Source organism: Salvelinus namaycush, unplaced genomic scaffold, assembly GCF_016432855.1.
Source record: "Salvelinus namaycush isolate Seneca unplaced genomic scaffold, SaNama_1.0 Scaffold187, whole genome shotgun sequence".
NCBI classification, from domain to species: domain Eukaryota; kingdom Metazoa; phylum Chordata; class Actinopteri; order Salmoniformes; family Salmonidae; genus Salvelinus; species Salvelinus namaycush.
Genome location: NW_024058641.1, coordinates 82501 through 94990, shown reverse-complemented (window position 1 = coordinate 94990; position 12490 = coordinate 82501). Strand labels below are relative to the sequence as shown.

Here is a 12490-nt window from a genome sequence, read left to right as displayed (position 1 = left end):
CTGGGCTTTATGGAAGAGTGGCCAGAAAAAAAGCCATTGCTCAAAGAAAAAAATAAGCAAACACGTTTGGTGTTTGCAAAAAAGGCATGTGGGTGACTCCCCAAACATATGGAAGATGGTACTCTGGTCAGATGAGACTAAAATTGAGATTTTTGGCCATCAAGGAAAACGCTATGTCTGGCGCAAACCCAATACCTCCCATCACCCTGAGAACACCACCCCCACAGTGAAGCATGGTGGTGGCAGCATCATGCTGTGGGGATGTTTTTCACAGAATTGAAGGAATGAGGCGTGGCGCTAAATACAGGGAAATTCTTGAGGGAAACCTGTTTCAGTCTTCCAGAGATTTGAGACTGGGACGGAGGTTCACCTTCCAGCAGGACAATGACCCTAAGCATACTGCTAAAGCAACACTCAAGGGGTTTAAGGGGAAACATTTAAATGTCTTGGAATAGCCTAGTCAAAGCCCAGACCTCAATCCAATTGAGAATCTGTGGTATGACTTAAAGATTGCTGTACAGCAGCGGAACCCATCCAAGGGAGCTGGAGCAGTTTTGCCTTGAAGAATGGGCAAAATCCCAGTGGCTAGATGTGCCAAGCGTATAGAGACAAACCCTAAGAGACTTGCAGCTGTAATTGCTGCAAAAGGCGGCTCTACAAAGTATTGACTTTGGGGGGTGAATAGTTATGAACGCTCAAGTTCTGTTTTTTTGTCTTAGTTCTTGTTGGTTTCACAATAAAAAATATTTTGAATCTTCAAAGTGGTAGGCATGTTGTGTAAATCAAATGATACACACCCCCCAAAAATCTATTTTAATTCCAGGTTGTAAGGCAACAAAATAAAAAAAATGCCAAGGGGGTGAATACATTTGCAAGCCACTGTAGGTGTTTGACGGACAGACATAGGGTCCCAGGGTACTTATCATTCAAGCTCCACCCCCTATTTGCTGCAATACAACACCTTCCCTGCCATGACAAAGGGCATCAAAAGCTACAATACATAATTTCTGCAGGTGCCGTTTGACACAAAACAAGGTCAACAAGGACAACATGGTTCAAGGAAAACACAAGCACCACAACAGCTTTCACATCATAGCACAATAACACAACAGTCCATCGACAAAGTGCTTATCTACAGCCCTCATGGGACTCTTACGGCGGCAAACATGATGCCACATCCTTAAATAGAACACAGTAATATTATAGTGGATCTCGATGAGTAGGGCACAGGAGGTTGGTGCCACCTTAATTGGGGAGGAAGTGCTCGTGGTAATGGCTGGAGCGGAATCGGGCGTAATGGTTTCACATCAAACATATGGAAACCACGTTTTACTCCGTTCCAGTAATTCCATTCCAGCCATTAAAATGAGCCCGTCCTGCTATAGCTCCTCCCACCAGCCTCCTCTGGAGTAGGGCACATTCCACATTCCAGTACCATGTCAGGCCAATCCAGTAGCCCTTGATACCAAATCATGTCACTGAGTTCTTCCTGAACAGCTGTTTGACATGCCGACATGGCCTGGGCTCTGGGCCTAATTATACCCCTCTCTGATTGGTTGATGGAGGGAACAAACTGAGGACATGGTGTACAGTATAAGGCCCCAGCTGAGGTATGTCACTTCCACAGGAGGCTGGTGGGAGCCATTACAATGAGCCCGTCATCCTATAGCTTCTCCCACAAGCCTCCTCTGGTCACTTCCTGGTCCTGTTACTGTACCATAGAGTTCGATAGAGGGCACAGTTGCCACTAAACCTATTTTAGCGGACAGCACCATTGTGGACGTAATAATGGCAAAGATAGGGTGCGTGCCCTCTTTCCAACTCTATGTCCTGTACAGACCCTCCAGTGATAGTGAGACGATGTGCCATCAGAGACGGATTCCCTGGCACGGACACCGGGGGTTATTATAAGATATGGTTGCCAATCAGGTGGGCAAGAAAGCGGGCAGGAGGGTATGAGAAGTTGGAACATAGTGCCCTCAATCACGATGCAAGCCATATGGGATGGGACTGTGAGAACAGGAGACAGAACACTTTGGTCTGTGTGTCTTCAGACACCGTTTACAAACAATGCGGGCAGGAAGGCATGTGCCAAGAACATGGATGACTGGGAACGCCCACTAATAACGATGCACGATAGATTGGACAGAGAGGGCAGTAGAGTCTTTAAGGTGTGTAGTACATATCAGACCACTTAAAGTCTTACCACCGACTCACGGAAATCGGAATGACCCAGCAATATTGTTACTATTGACTTTTTTGGTTAACTCTTGTGTTAGAAAGTCTGACTTCAAATAATATTCACCAAGCACCTCTGAAACCCTGTCAGTGGAATTTACAAGCAGGGATGAGTTTCCTTTCAGTTCCTCTCAAGTAGTGCCAGTACCACTGAAAGGGATGCCGGTAGAAGTGGAAGAGAATGTGAACAGTAAAGGAGAAACGTATGAGCCCTCTCTGAGTGCACGTGGTGACGTTTCTATCATGGCATGTTCTATGGCATGTTAAGCCTACAGCCCTCCATGTCGGTTAGAGATGGAGTGTATGTGTGTGTGTGGATGTGTTTAACTATTCTTGTGGGGACCAGAAGTCCCCACAAGAATAGTAAACAAACAAAGATTTGACCAAATGGAGACATTTTGTTGGTCCAAACAAGGTCAAATGCAATTTTTAGGGGGTTTAGGGTTAAGGTTAGAATTTGTGTTAGGGTTAGAATTAGTTTCAGGGTTAGGGTAAGGGTACGGTTTAGGGAAAATCGGATTTTGAATGGGACTGAATAATGTGTCCCCACAAGGTTAGTTGTACAAGACTGTGTGTGTGTGAGCTCACACGCATAGGCTTGTGTGAGATAGACAGAGAAGGTGGAGGAGGAGGGAGATAGAGAGATGATTGAGAGACAGAGAAGAAGCCAGGAAAGTGTGCAACAGCGTGTGCCTAAGCTCTCTCCCTTTCTCCCACCTACTCTTTCACATGGCAACACATATCAACACTGGTTTAGAATAGGACAATGGTGATGGAAACACAAACATCAATCAATCAACCTGATTCCAACTATTTAGGCAAGTCAGCCAAGAAGTCCCAGTGCATAGAGATAGCTACTGTATGTGTGTGTGTTTATGTGTGTGTGTTATTCAAAGACTGTCATAGACAGGCAGGCAGGCCACAAGAGACTAATCTCTCTCACTCACTCACACGCACACACGCACGCACACACGCACGCACGCACACACGCACGCACACTGTCCTCTCAGGCGGGATAACGATATGCTCCAAGAATAAATCAACATCCAAGCAGGTTTTAATACGCTTGTTAAGGAATGTTCTACCCTTTAAAACAGCAGGTGGTAAATAGCAAGGGATCAAACAATGTTGGAGTGGAGACGTGAGGGACTAAGTCAGGACAACTCATTGGAGGATGCTGGAGTTCTCAGGACCCGTTCTGTTATATTTTCTTATTTTATACAGGCATGTTTTGTCTTATAGAACAATTTTATATGGAACAATTTAACATGAATCAATCATAAATCAAACTATGAACGGACTATTTACACCTTAGAGACTATTTGCACGGACTCTCCACACAGCCAACCCTTACACACAAGCACAACACTACTGTTCTATAATATACTATTTAGTCAACTGCGCAACCAGTACACCATCCACTCTATATGGTAAATACAGTCATACTTGACATAGCACATACATGATCTATTCTGTATATCCTATTGAGTACATACCAGGATATTACTATGTGGACCCCAGGAAGAGTAGCTGCTGCCTTGGCAGGAACTAATGGGGAACCAAATAAAATACAAAACTACTTTTCTATTACTTTTTTATTTGACTCTTTATTATTATTGATTATAACCTGAGTGGTTTGAGCACTGAATGCTGATTGGCTGACAGCCGTGGTATATTAAAGCAATAATGCACGAGGGGGTGTGTTATATGGCCAATATACCACGGCTAAGGGCTGTTCTTAGGCACAACGTATTGCGGAGTGCCTGGACACAGCCCTTAGCCGTGGTACATCGGCCATATACCACAAACTGTTGAGGTGCCTTATTGCTATTATAAACTGGTTACCAACGTAATTAGAGCAGTAAATATACTATCTGATATACCACGGCTGTCAGCCAATCAGCATTCAGGGCTCGAACCACCCAGTTTATAACAGACCGTATACCACGGGTATGACGAAACATTTATTTTTACTGCTCTAATTACGTTGGTAACTAAGGGCTGTATCCAGGCACTCTGCGTTGCATCGCGCTTAAGAACAGTGGTTAGCCGTGGTATATTGGCCATATACCACACCCCCTCGGGCCTTATTGCTTAATTATAGTACTGCAATGTTGAGGTAGCTAGCACACGAGCATTTCACTGCACCTTTTATGCCTGCTGTACAAACTGTGTACGTGACAAATAACATTTGATTTGATTTTGAACAGTTTCTGTGTATCTTTTTAAAATGATACAGCACTAACACTCTGTCAAACCATTTCTCTCCATAACATCACGCATGACTCGTAACACATATACCATAAACTGGCTTTAACAAGGCCTTAGACATAATGAGTCAACTGCCATTTAGACCCACCTTGCAACCCATCTGTCTTATTAAACCCATGCCCAACTAACACCCATCCCAAAATCCCATGCACATGTAATAAAACACACTGGAAGACATTGGACCAACATGGCAACCTAAGTGTGTTATACCACTAACTCACTGACCCACTAACACCAATCCCAGAGACAGGCTGCAAAACTTACTGGAAGACATTGGGGCCGAAGACAGTTGCCAGATTGAGAGCGGTCATGCGGTTCTCCCTGTGGCGCTGGTCCACCTGGGTGAGGAAGAGACAGAGGTACTGTAGGAGGCCGTAGTGGACGTCTGGCAACTGGTGGAGTAAGACCCTCAGGTCTGAGCAGAAACCATCCTCACTGGACTCTGGAGGGAAATACACAGGAAGACCCATTTAAAAACGAGTTCACTCTGGGGAAAATAAAGCTGTTCTGTTCAATTCATGGCGGCAGGTAATTTAGCATTGTAACCGAAAGGTCGCTGGTTTGAATCCCAGAGCCAACTAGGGGGGAAATCTGCCAATGTGCCATTGAGCAAGGCACTTAACCCCAATTGCCCCTGTTAATTGCTCTGGATAAGAGCGACTGCTAACTGAGGTAATTGTATTCTATCCTAGACATTATTAGAGAGGGGAGAGACTGTTTTATGCTTTGGTTGAACAGCTGTACACCTAGAGGGAAACCACAAACATGTAGAAACAACACTATCAATAATTAAAAGATTGGAAGGCATTTTGAGAGTACTGTACTTTGAAGCGATGCTCCACTTTGTTGATGAGAAGGAGAAAATACGATTATTAACCCAGATACCAATGCATTGACATGATCATGTTTTTAATAATACCTTAGCTCACATGACCTACTTTATAATCTGTAAATAATAATTAGTCTATCATGACTGACAAAACAAGTACACACACAAGCTTTGGTTTTGGGTTCTGAGGGTTTTGGGTTCACAGGTCTTTCGGTTTAAGGTCAAGTGTGTCCAATTGAAAATAAGCCTACTAACACCATAAAATCCTATCTTCAGGTCAACGGCTGTTGTTCGGCTAGACGCACATTGATATTTGAAAGAGAATGACGTACACACCTGCTCTAAATGTATAATCTATGACCACGATGCTGGTAATACCTTAGCATCAATACCTTAGCTGAGTTGCGCAGCGGTCTAAGGCACTGCATCTCAGTGCTAGAGGCGTCACTACAGACCCTGGTTCGATTACAGACTGTATCACAAACGGCCGTGATTGGAGTCCCATAGGGTGGCGCACAATTGGCCCAACATCGCCCGGGTTAGGGTTTGGCCGGGATAGGCCGTCATTGTAAATAAGAATTTGTTCTTAACTGACTTGCCTAGTTAAATACAGGTTAAATAAAACATTAAAATGAAAAGGCAGTGAAAACATGATGATGCCAGTCAGGATTCATATTGGGGTCAGGGGTGGATACAGGGACATACCTACTGGTCTTGAGTAAGACGTGTGTGTGTGTGTGTGTGTGTGTGTGTGTGTGTGTGTGTACACAGCAGGAGGGCATCAGGAGCTCTGAGAGCACTCACAGCTGTTGCATGTCTGGTGAGGTGAAGTTCAGAGATGTGTGTGTGTGTGTGTGTGTGTGTGTGTGTGTGTACGCTCCCTTGCGTGCATGTGAGTGTGTGCGTGTGTGGGGAGAAGTGAAGTGGGATCAGATGGAGACGTCAGCCCTTCACTCTGCCAAGACCGCCCAGACACAGGCTTGTTCCTGGGTATTATATGACCATAGAGTTACTCAGTTGATCCACTGTCATTTTCTACCACACAGCAAAACAGACTGACCCTAATCTCGGACTAGTGACCGCTATCACTAACAAGTCTCTATCGGTGTCTATGATAGTGACCTCTTCGCATATTTCCCTTCATTTCTCCAAGGTAAGACATATCATCAGTAACCAAATAAACAATATCAAAGAATTTCGGCCTGACAAAGAGAGGAAGCTTGACCTTGAGGCTAAACAGTGAATTTTGACCAACCCTAAACTGAATATTCACAATAAAATTCATCACAATCCAGAATATTGTAATCCGCTTTATCGGTGCCATGGCAGTCACGCAGCAGAAAAGTGGCAAATCTGTCACATGTCGAACATTGCAATCTGCTAATGGGTGACATTACCTGCCAGGGCAGTAAAATGTCAGCCAAAACACACTGGGTTTTTAGATGGGTTTCCTGGCACCCATGATGCATCATCTGTGGCCATTCCAACAACACACACAGAGGAACATTCAGATCACCCTCTACCTCTCTGGGGGGCATAAAATAGATCCGTGTGTCCTGTCCAAATGTTTTCCATCTTTCTGTCGTATCTATCGTTCTATCATTCCGATGGGGATGCATCTAATGGCCAATTCCTCTACCCATCTTTTCATCATGCCCTCCTGCTGTCTGCTCATCCATCCATCCCTCACTTCTTTATTCCCTCCCTCAGTTTAACACTTTCCTGTACCTTGGCACCGGGACTTGAACCAATCATATCGAGTCATTTTTCTCGCCAATCCAAGTCCTGCTTCTTCATTGACTTGTACCCAGCCACGGCCCACACTCTCTTAATGCGTCCTCTGGCACCAAGCCGTGACAAATACTCCTATTCATCCAAAACGTTTATAATATACACTCTCTGTCATCTCTGCTCAACCACAAGTCACTTTGAACCAAAACACAGTCTATGCCCCAAATGGCACCCTATTCCCTATATAGTGCACTACTTTTGACCAGAGCAATTTGACCAAAACAGAGTTTACGTCAAAATGAGTGCACTACATGTGGAATATGGAACTATTTGGAACTGTGACGAGATTCCCTTTCCATCATCCAGATTGAACTAGATCATCATGGAGGTGAGTTATGACCACAGTAAGGCCAGTACAGTCTGTGACGGGCATGGGACTGGCTTGACCTTATATGGACTTATAATATACACTGTAAGGACTGAGGAGTCTGTGAAGAAGGACTCTGAGCTGAAGCCAATGCATCCCCTGCCTCTCTGCCTTTCCACTGCCTGAGTCAGTGAGTGAATGTCTGTCTGTCTGTCTGTCTGTCTGTCTGTCTGTCTGTCTGTCTGTCTGTCTGTCTGTCTGTCTGTCTGTCTGTCTGTCTGTCTGTCTGTCTGTCTGTGACATACAGTCCCGTGGCGCAGACACTTCTGCTGTGTTAAAGGTAAACTCCTGTCTCCTGCACAGCGTAAGGGCCAGCCAGTGACCCATGCAGACATCTAAACATAGCCTGTTTTCAGCGAATCAGAAGTCAGAACCGTGATCTAGATACGTAGAACACTGGCGAAGAGCTGCAGGATTTATAGGTGCGATTGGGAAATGGTTTAGGGCGAGTGCCAACTGGAAAGCTTAGCTGTAGATTGTTCTGATAGTATCTCTGTAGAAGAACGGTAACACTGATTACACTGGTGTGGTATGTAGTATCTGGTAACGAAATGGAAGCACCGCTTGAACATGATTATGCTGCTTAATGATAATGACTATGTATCATTACCGTCCATGTTTGACCTCGACACCATGGTTAAGGGAATGATCACTGATGTGATAATGGGAATGTGAATACAGTACATGGTATGATAGTCATATGACTAGAGAAGTGGGCTATCACAATTCTAATGTTGTGAATGAAGACAGTCATGGTCAAAGACCCTAGACTAGAGTACTGTTGACAGACTATGATCAAATCCATCATCATTATCTGACAATTATGCCCCAGAGGACAAGTTCCTTCACAGTTTATAGACACGCGCACATTGTATTATTCCAAACAGTAACATTTCTCACCCTGGTGCTGCTTTATAAGGGCAGGCTGTACGGTGGAGTCTACCAGGCCTTCTGGCAGGTCCCTGAGGTACTGTTTGAACAAGCTGGCCACTGTACACACATCCGCCTCAACCAGGAAGTCCACGTCCTCACCGTTCTCCAGCCGCTGTTTCAGCCCCTCCACCGCCCGTACATTACCGTTGACCCTGAACAGACCCTCATGATGAAGAGCTGGGGATGGAGAGAGAAGATTGAGGGAGAGAGAGGGGCGAGGTGATGGAGGGATGTGAGTGATAGGAAATGATGGCAGGTAGGAGAAAGGGGTAGAGAAGCACAGTGAAAGGGGGATAGAGAGGGGGATGACGAGGGACAGGGATGGTGAGAGTAAGGTAAAAGAGGGGGAACGTGGAAGGAACAGAAAAGAAGATGCAAACAGATAGAACGCATGAGGAGATAAGATGGAGAGGTTGGGGGAGTAACCAGACAAAGGAGAGGTTGGGGGAGTAACCAGACAAAGGAGAGGTTGGGGGAGTAACCAGACAAAGGAGAGGTTGGGGGAGTAACCAGACAAAGGAGAGGTTGGGGGAGTAACCAGACAAAGGAGAGGTTGGGGGAGTAACCAGACAAAGGAGAGGTTGGGGGAGTAACCAGACAAAGGAGAGGTTGGGGGAGTAACCAGACAAAGGAGAGGTTGGGGGAGTAACCAGACAAAGGAGAGGTTGGGGGAGTAACCAGACAAAGGAGAGGTTGGGGGAGTAACCAGACAAACGATTGGTTGGGGGAGTAACCAGACAAAAGATTGGTTGGGGGAGTAACCAGACAAAATATTGGTTGGGGGAGTAACCAGACAAAGGAGAGGTTGGGGGAGTAACCAGACAAAGGAGAGGTTGGGGGAGTAACCAGACAAAGAATTGGTTGGGGGAGTAACCAGACAAAGAATTGGTTGGGGGAGTAACCAGACAAAGGAGAGGTTGGGGGAGTAACCAGACAAAGAATTGGTTGGGGGAGTAACCAGACAAAGGAGAGGTTGGGGGAGTAACCAGACAATGGAGAGGTTGGGGAGGAGAACAAGAAGAGAGGGACAGTCAATCTCTTCTACTGATGGCAGAGTGGTTGTTTTATGTTTCTTGGACACCTACTTAAGACATTACTCTACCCCAGGGCTCTCCAACCCTGTTCCTGGAGAGCTACCCCCCTGTAGGTTAACTCCAACCCTGTTCCTGGAGAGCTACCCTCCTGTAGGTTAACTCCAACCCTGTTCCTGGACAGCTACCCTCCTGTAGGTTAACTCCAACCCTGTTCCTGGACAGCTACCCTCCTGTAGGTTTTCACTCCAACCTTGTTCCTGGAGAGCTACCCTCCTGTAGGTTTTCACTCCAACCCTGTTCCTGGAGAGCTACCCTCCTGTAGGTTAACTCCAACCCTGTTCCTGGACAGCTACCCTCCTGTAGGTTAACTCCAACCCTGTTCCTGGACAGCTACCCTCCTGTAGGTTTTCACTCCAACCCCTTCATCACTTCAACAGTGACCCTGGAGCAAGTAGGGTTAAGTGCCTTGTTCCTCACATCAACAGCTGTTTCACCTTGTCGGCGGTAGGATTTGAACTAGTGTAACGGATGTGAAATGGCTAGCTAGTTAGCGGGTACGCGCTAGTAGCGTTTCAATCAGTTACGTCACTTGCTCTGAAAACCTAGATATAGTGTTGCCCCTTGCTCTGCAAGGGCCGTGGCCTTTGTGGAGCGATGGGTAACGATGCTTGGGCCACCGCGCTAACCGCGAGGTTACCTGCCGCTGCAGCTGTGTGAGTCATACTTTATTATTAACTCGGACAGCAGTTTCTTGGATTACACGACATAAAGTGGTGCTCTGCTGTTGTTGTGAACAATCTACAGGGCCACATGCAGTTGTCTAACGTTGTAGACAGAAATGCCATGACGTGATTCCTTATTCTACATGTCAGAAAGGCATTGTTGTGGTACATACTGTAGCATATTTCTTTCTGAACGTTCCAAAACGTTGCCCATCCTACCGAATGCTACCAGACCAGTGGGCTGCAGAGAACAAATAATTTAGACCAGAGATTGAAATGTAATTAAGAAACTCTCGTTACAGGCACATTTACTATTACCTAACTAAAACTGTAAAAAAAATCAATACCCGCTGTCTTTGCCCACACGGCTTGTGCTCCTGTCTCCCTCCTATTTCCTAATCACAACGATGTGTGACCTGAAGTCTGATTATTCAACCACACCCACAAATAAAGAACTATGTGCAAGGCCCAATGTATGATGTGGGTGTGCTGAGTTTGTGAGAGGGCGTCATGTGGTCATGAAGAGGACATCCTACTGCTGTATCATAGAACTACACTGACCTCTAGTGGGAAAAGAAGGGAATTACTACTAGAAGGGCTAAGGGCTAGACCAGTTGATAGCAAGATGAGTACAGAACAAAACCATAAGGATAAGTCTGTCACGGTATGGAGCTTGTATTTGTATTTATACCCAATCAAATGACACGTTTACAAATCATAACAGTAACACATGTGATGTCAAGGAGTGTAAAATGTGGTTTTACACAACACAAAACCTACAGTTGGCAGTCTAATAAGTAATTATGGTCTTTTCATAATAGGAAGATGAATAAAAATGATGTGTTATAAAATGATTATCTATAAGAGTATTGTGGCAAAGGTATAGTGGATGTTAAAATGTAACACATGATTTTGCATTGAGATGACGTATACAAAGCGTAACTAGCCAGTGAACACAGTGACTTTGGACTGAGGGCTAACACTGTCATTGTTAACCTTGTGTTGTCTTGACAGCAATCAGGTGGGTTATTGACTCAATGACAGAGAAAGATAGCTGTGGTCATAGATACAGTATAAAGCAGAGTTCTATATCTATGGATGTGCCTGTCACAGTAGCAGCTATCACTCCCGTCTATTGACAGTGGATTGATTTCAAGTTGATCAAATCTAGGAAATCATGTCAGAAAAAAACTGATCGCATTAAATTGTTTGTTAATAATAACAAGTTAGTCTCGCAAACAAAATCCCTACAACTACTTCAGAACCAAAATGGATGCAGAATGACCATTAGAAAATGACTGTGTATTGAAACATTAAAGACCGTCCTATCCCCGCATCCGCTCTCATCCCCCCATGACCCCCAACCTCCTCAGCTCACCATGTTCTCGTAGGAACTCTACCATGCTCCGCACCACCAGGGGCACGCCATCCTTCACGAGGCCCAGCTCCCTGAGCTCCAGCAGGGACACGCCGAACAGCCTAGCGCCCCTGGCCTCCACTCCTCGAGGTCCCCTGGAGGTCCCCCTCAGCATGGGCAACTGGACCATCTTCTTCATGTCTTGCTTGATCTGTACCGCAGCCTTGTTGTGCTGGAGATAGGAACACAGCAGAGAGCAGCAGTCAGCAGCGGGTACTACTGGTACTGTGGGCACTGCCATGTCCGGCACCTCCATAGGGGCTGGGGATGCCCTCTTCTGCCTTGGCACGGGCACAGAGTCAGTTAGTGTGTGGAAGGGATGGAGGGACCCTTTGGAAAGGGCCACACACACACACGCCGACACACAGCGAAGTTGGGAGAGGGAAGAGGGTTAGTGTTGGGAGAAGAGAAGGGAAAGGGGAGGGGTTTGGGCTGTGTACTGGTTGCTACGACGAGGCTTTGGTTACCATGCACACCTGTGGCTGAGGGGAGGGGTGAAGGCTGAGGCGAGCAGTGAGTGAGAAGAGAGCTGGCATGCACACACAAACACACACACACACACACACACACTGAAGTGGACTGCAAGCTGGGCTTGACAGCTTGGGATATATTGATAGAAAGGAAAGAGGCTGGATATTCATCTGTTGTCAAGTCTGTTGACTATCTACATTATACATGTAGAGCTTGCATTAAGTTATAGGGTAAACCATAGAAATATAATTCATTCTGTGGGGTTCTATGGGGTAAACACTCCCTGACTTAAAGGCGTTATTTTCCTGTGTTTTATACAGTGCCTTCAGAATGTATTCATACCCCTTGACCTCCATTTTAAATTCAGGCTGTGACAAAACACAATGTGGAATAAGTCAAGGGGTTTGAATACTTTCT

At 45.6% G+C, this 12490-nt stretch overlaps 1 protein-coding gene across 1 annotated transcript in view; it reads right to left on the bottom strand.

Annotated features, from left to right (window-relative positions):
• Window positions 1–12490, bottom strand: part of LOC120037777 (protein FAM13A-like) — a 73574-nt gene that overhangs the window by 51996 nt on the left and 9088 nt on the right. Inside the window, exons 2-4 of the mRNA XM_038983742.1 lie at window positions 11564–11774; window positions 8397–8606; window positions 4774–4951 (exon numbers count right to left, since the gene is read on the bottom strand). Of these exons, the coding sequence (XP_038839670.1) occupies window positions 4774–4951; window positions 8397–8606; window positions 11564–11774 (599 nt within the window). The remainder of the gene's footprint in view (window positions 1–4773; window positions 4952–8396; window positions 8607–11563; window positions 11775–12490) is intronic.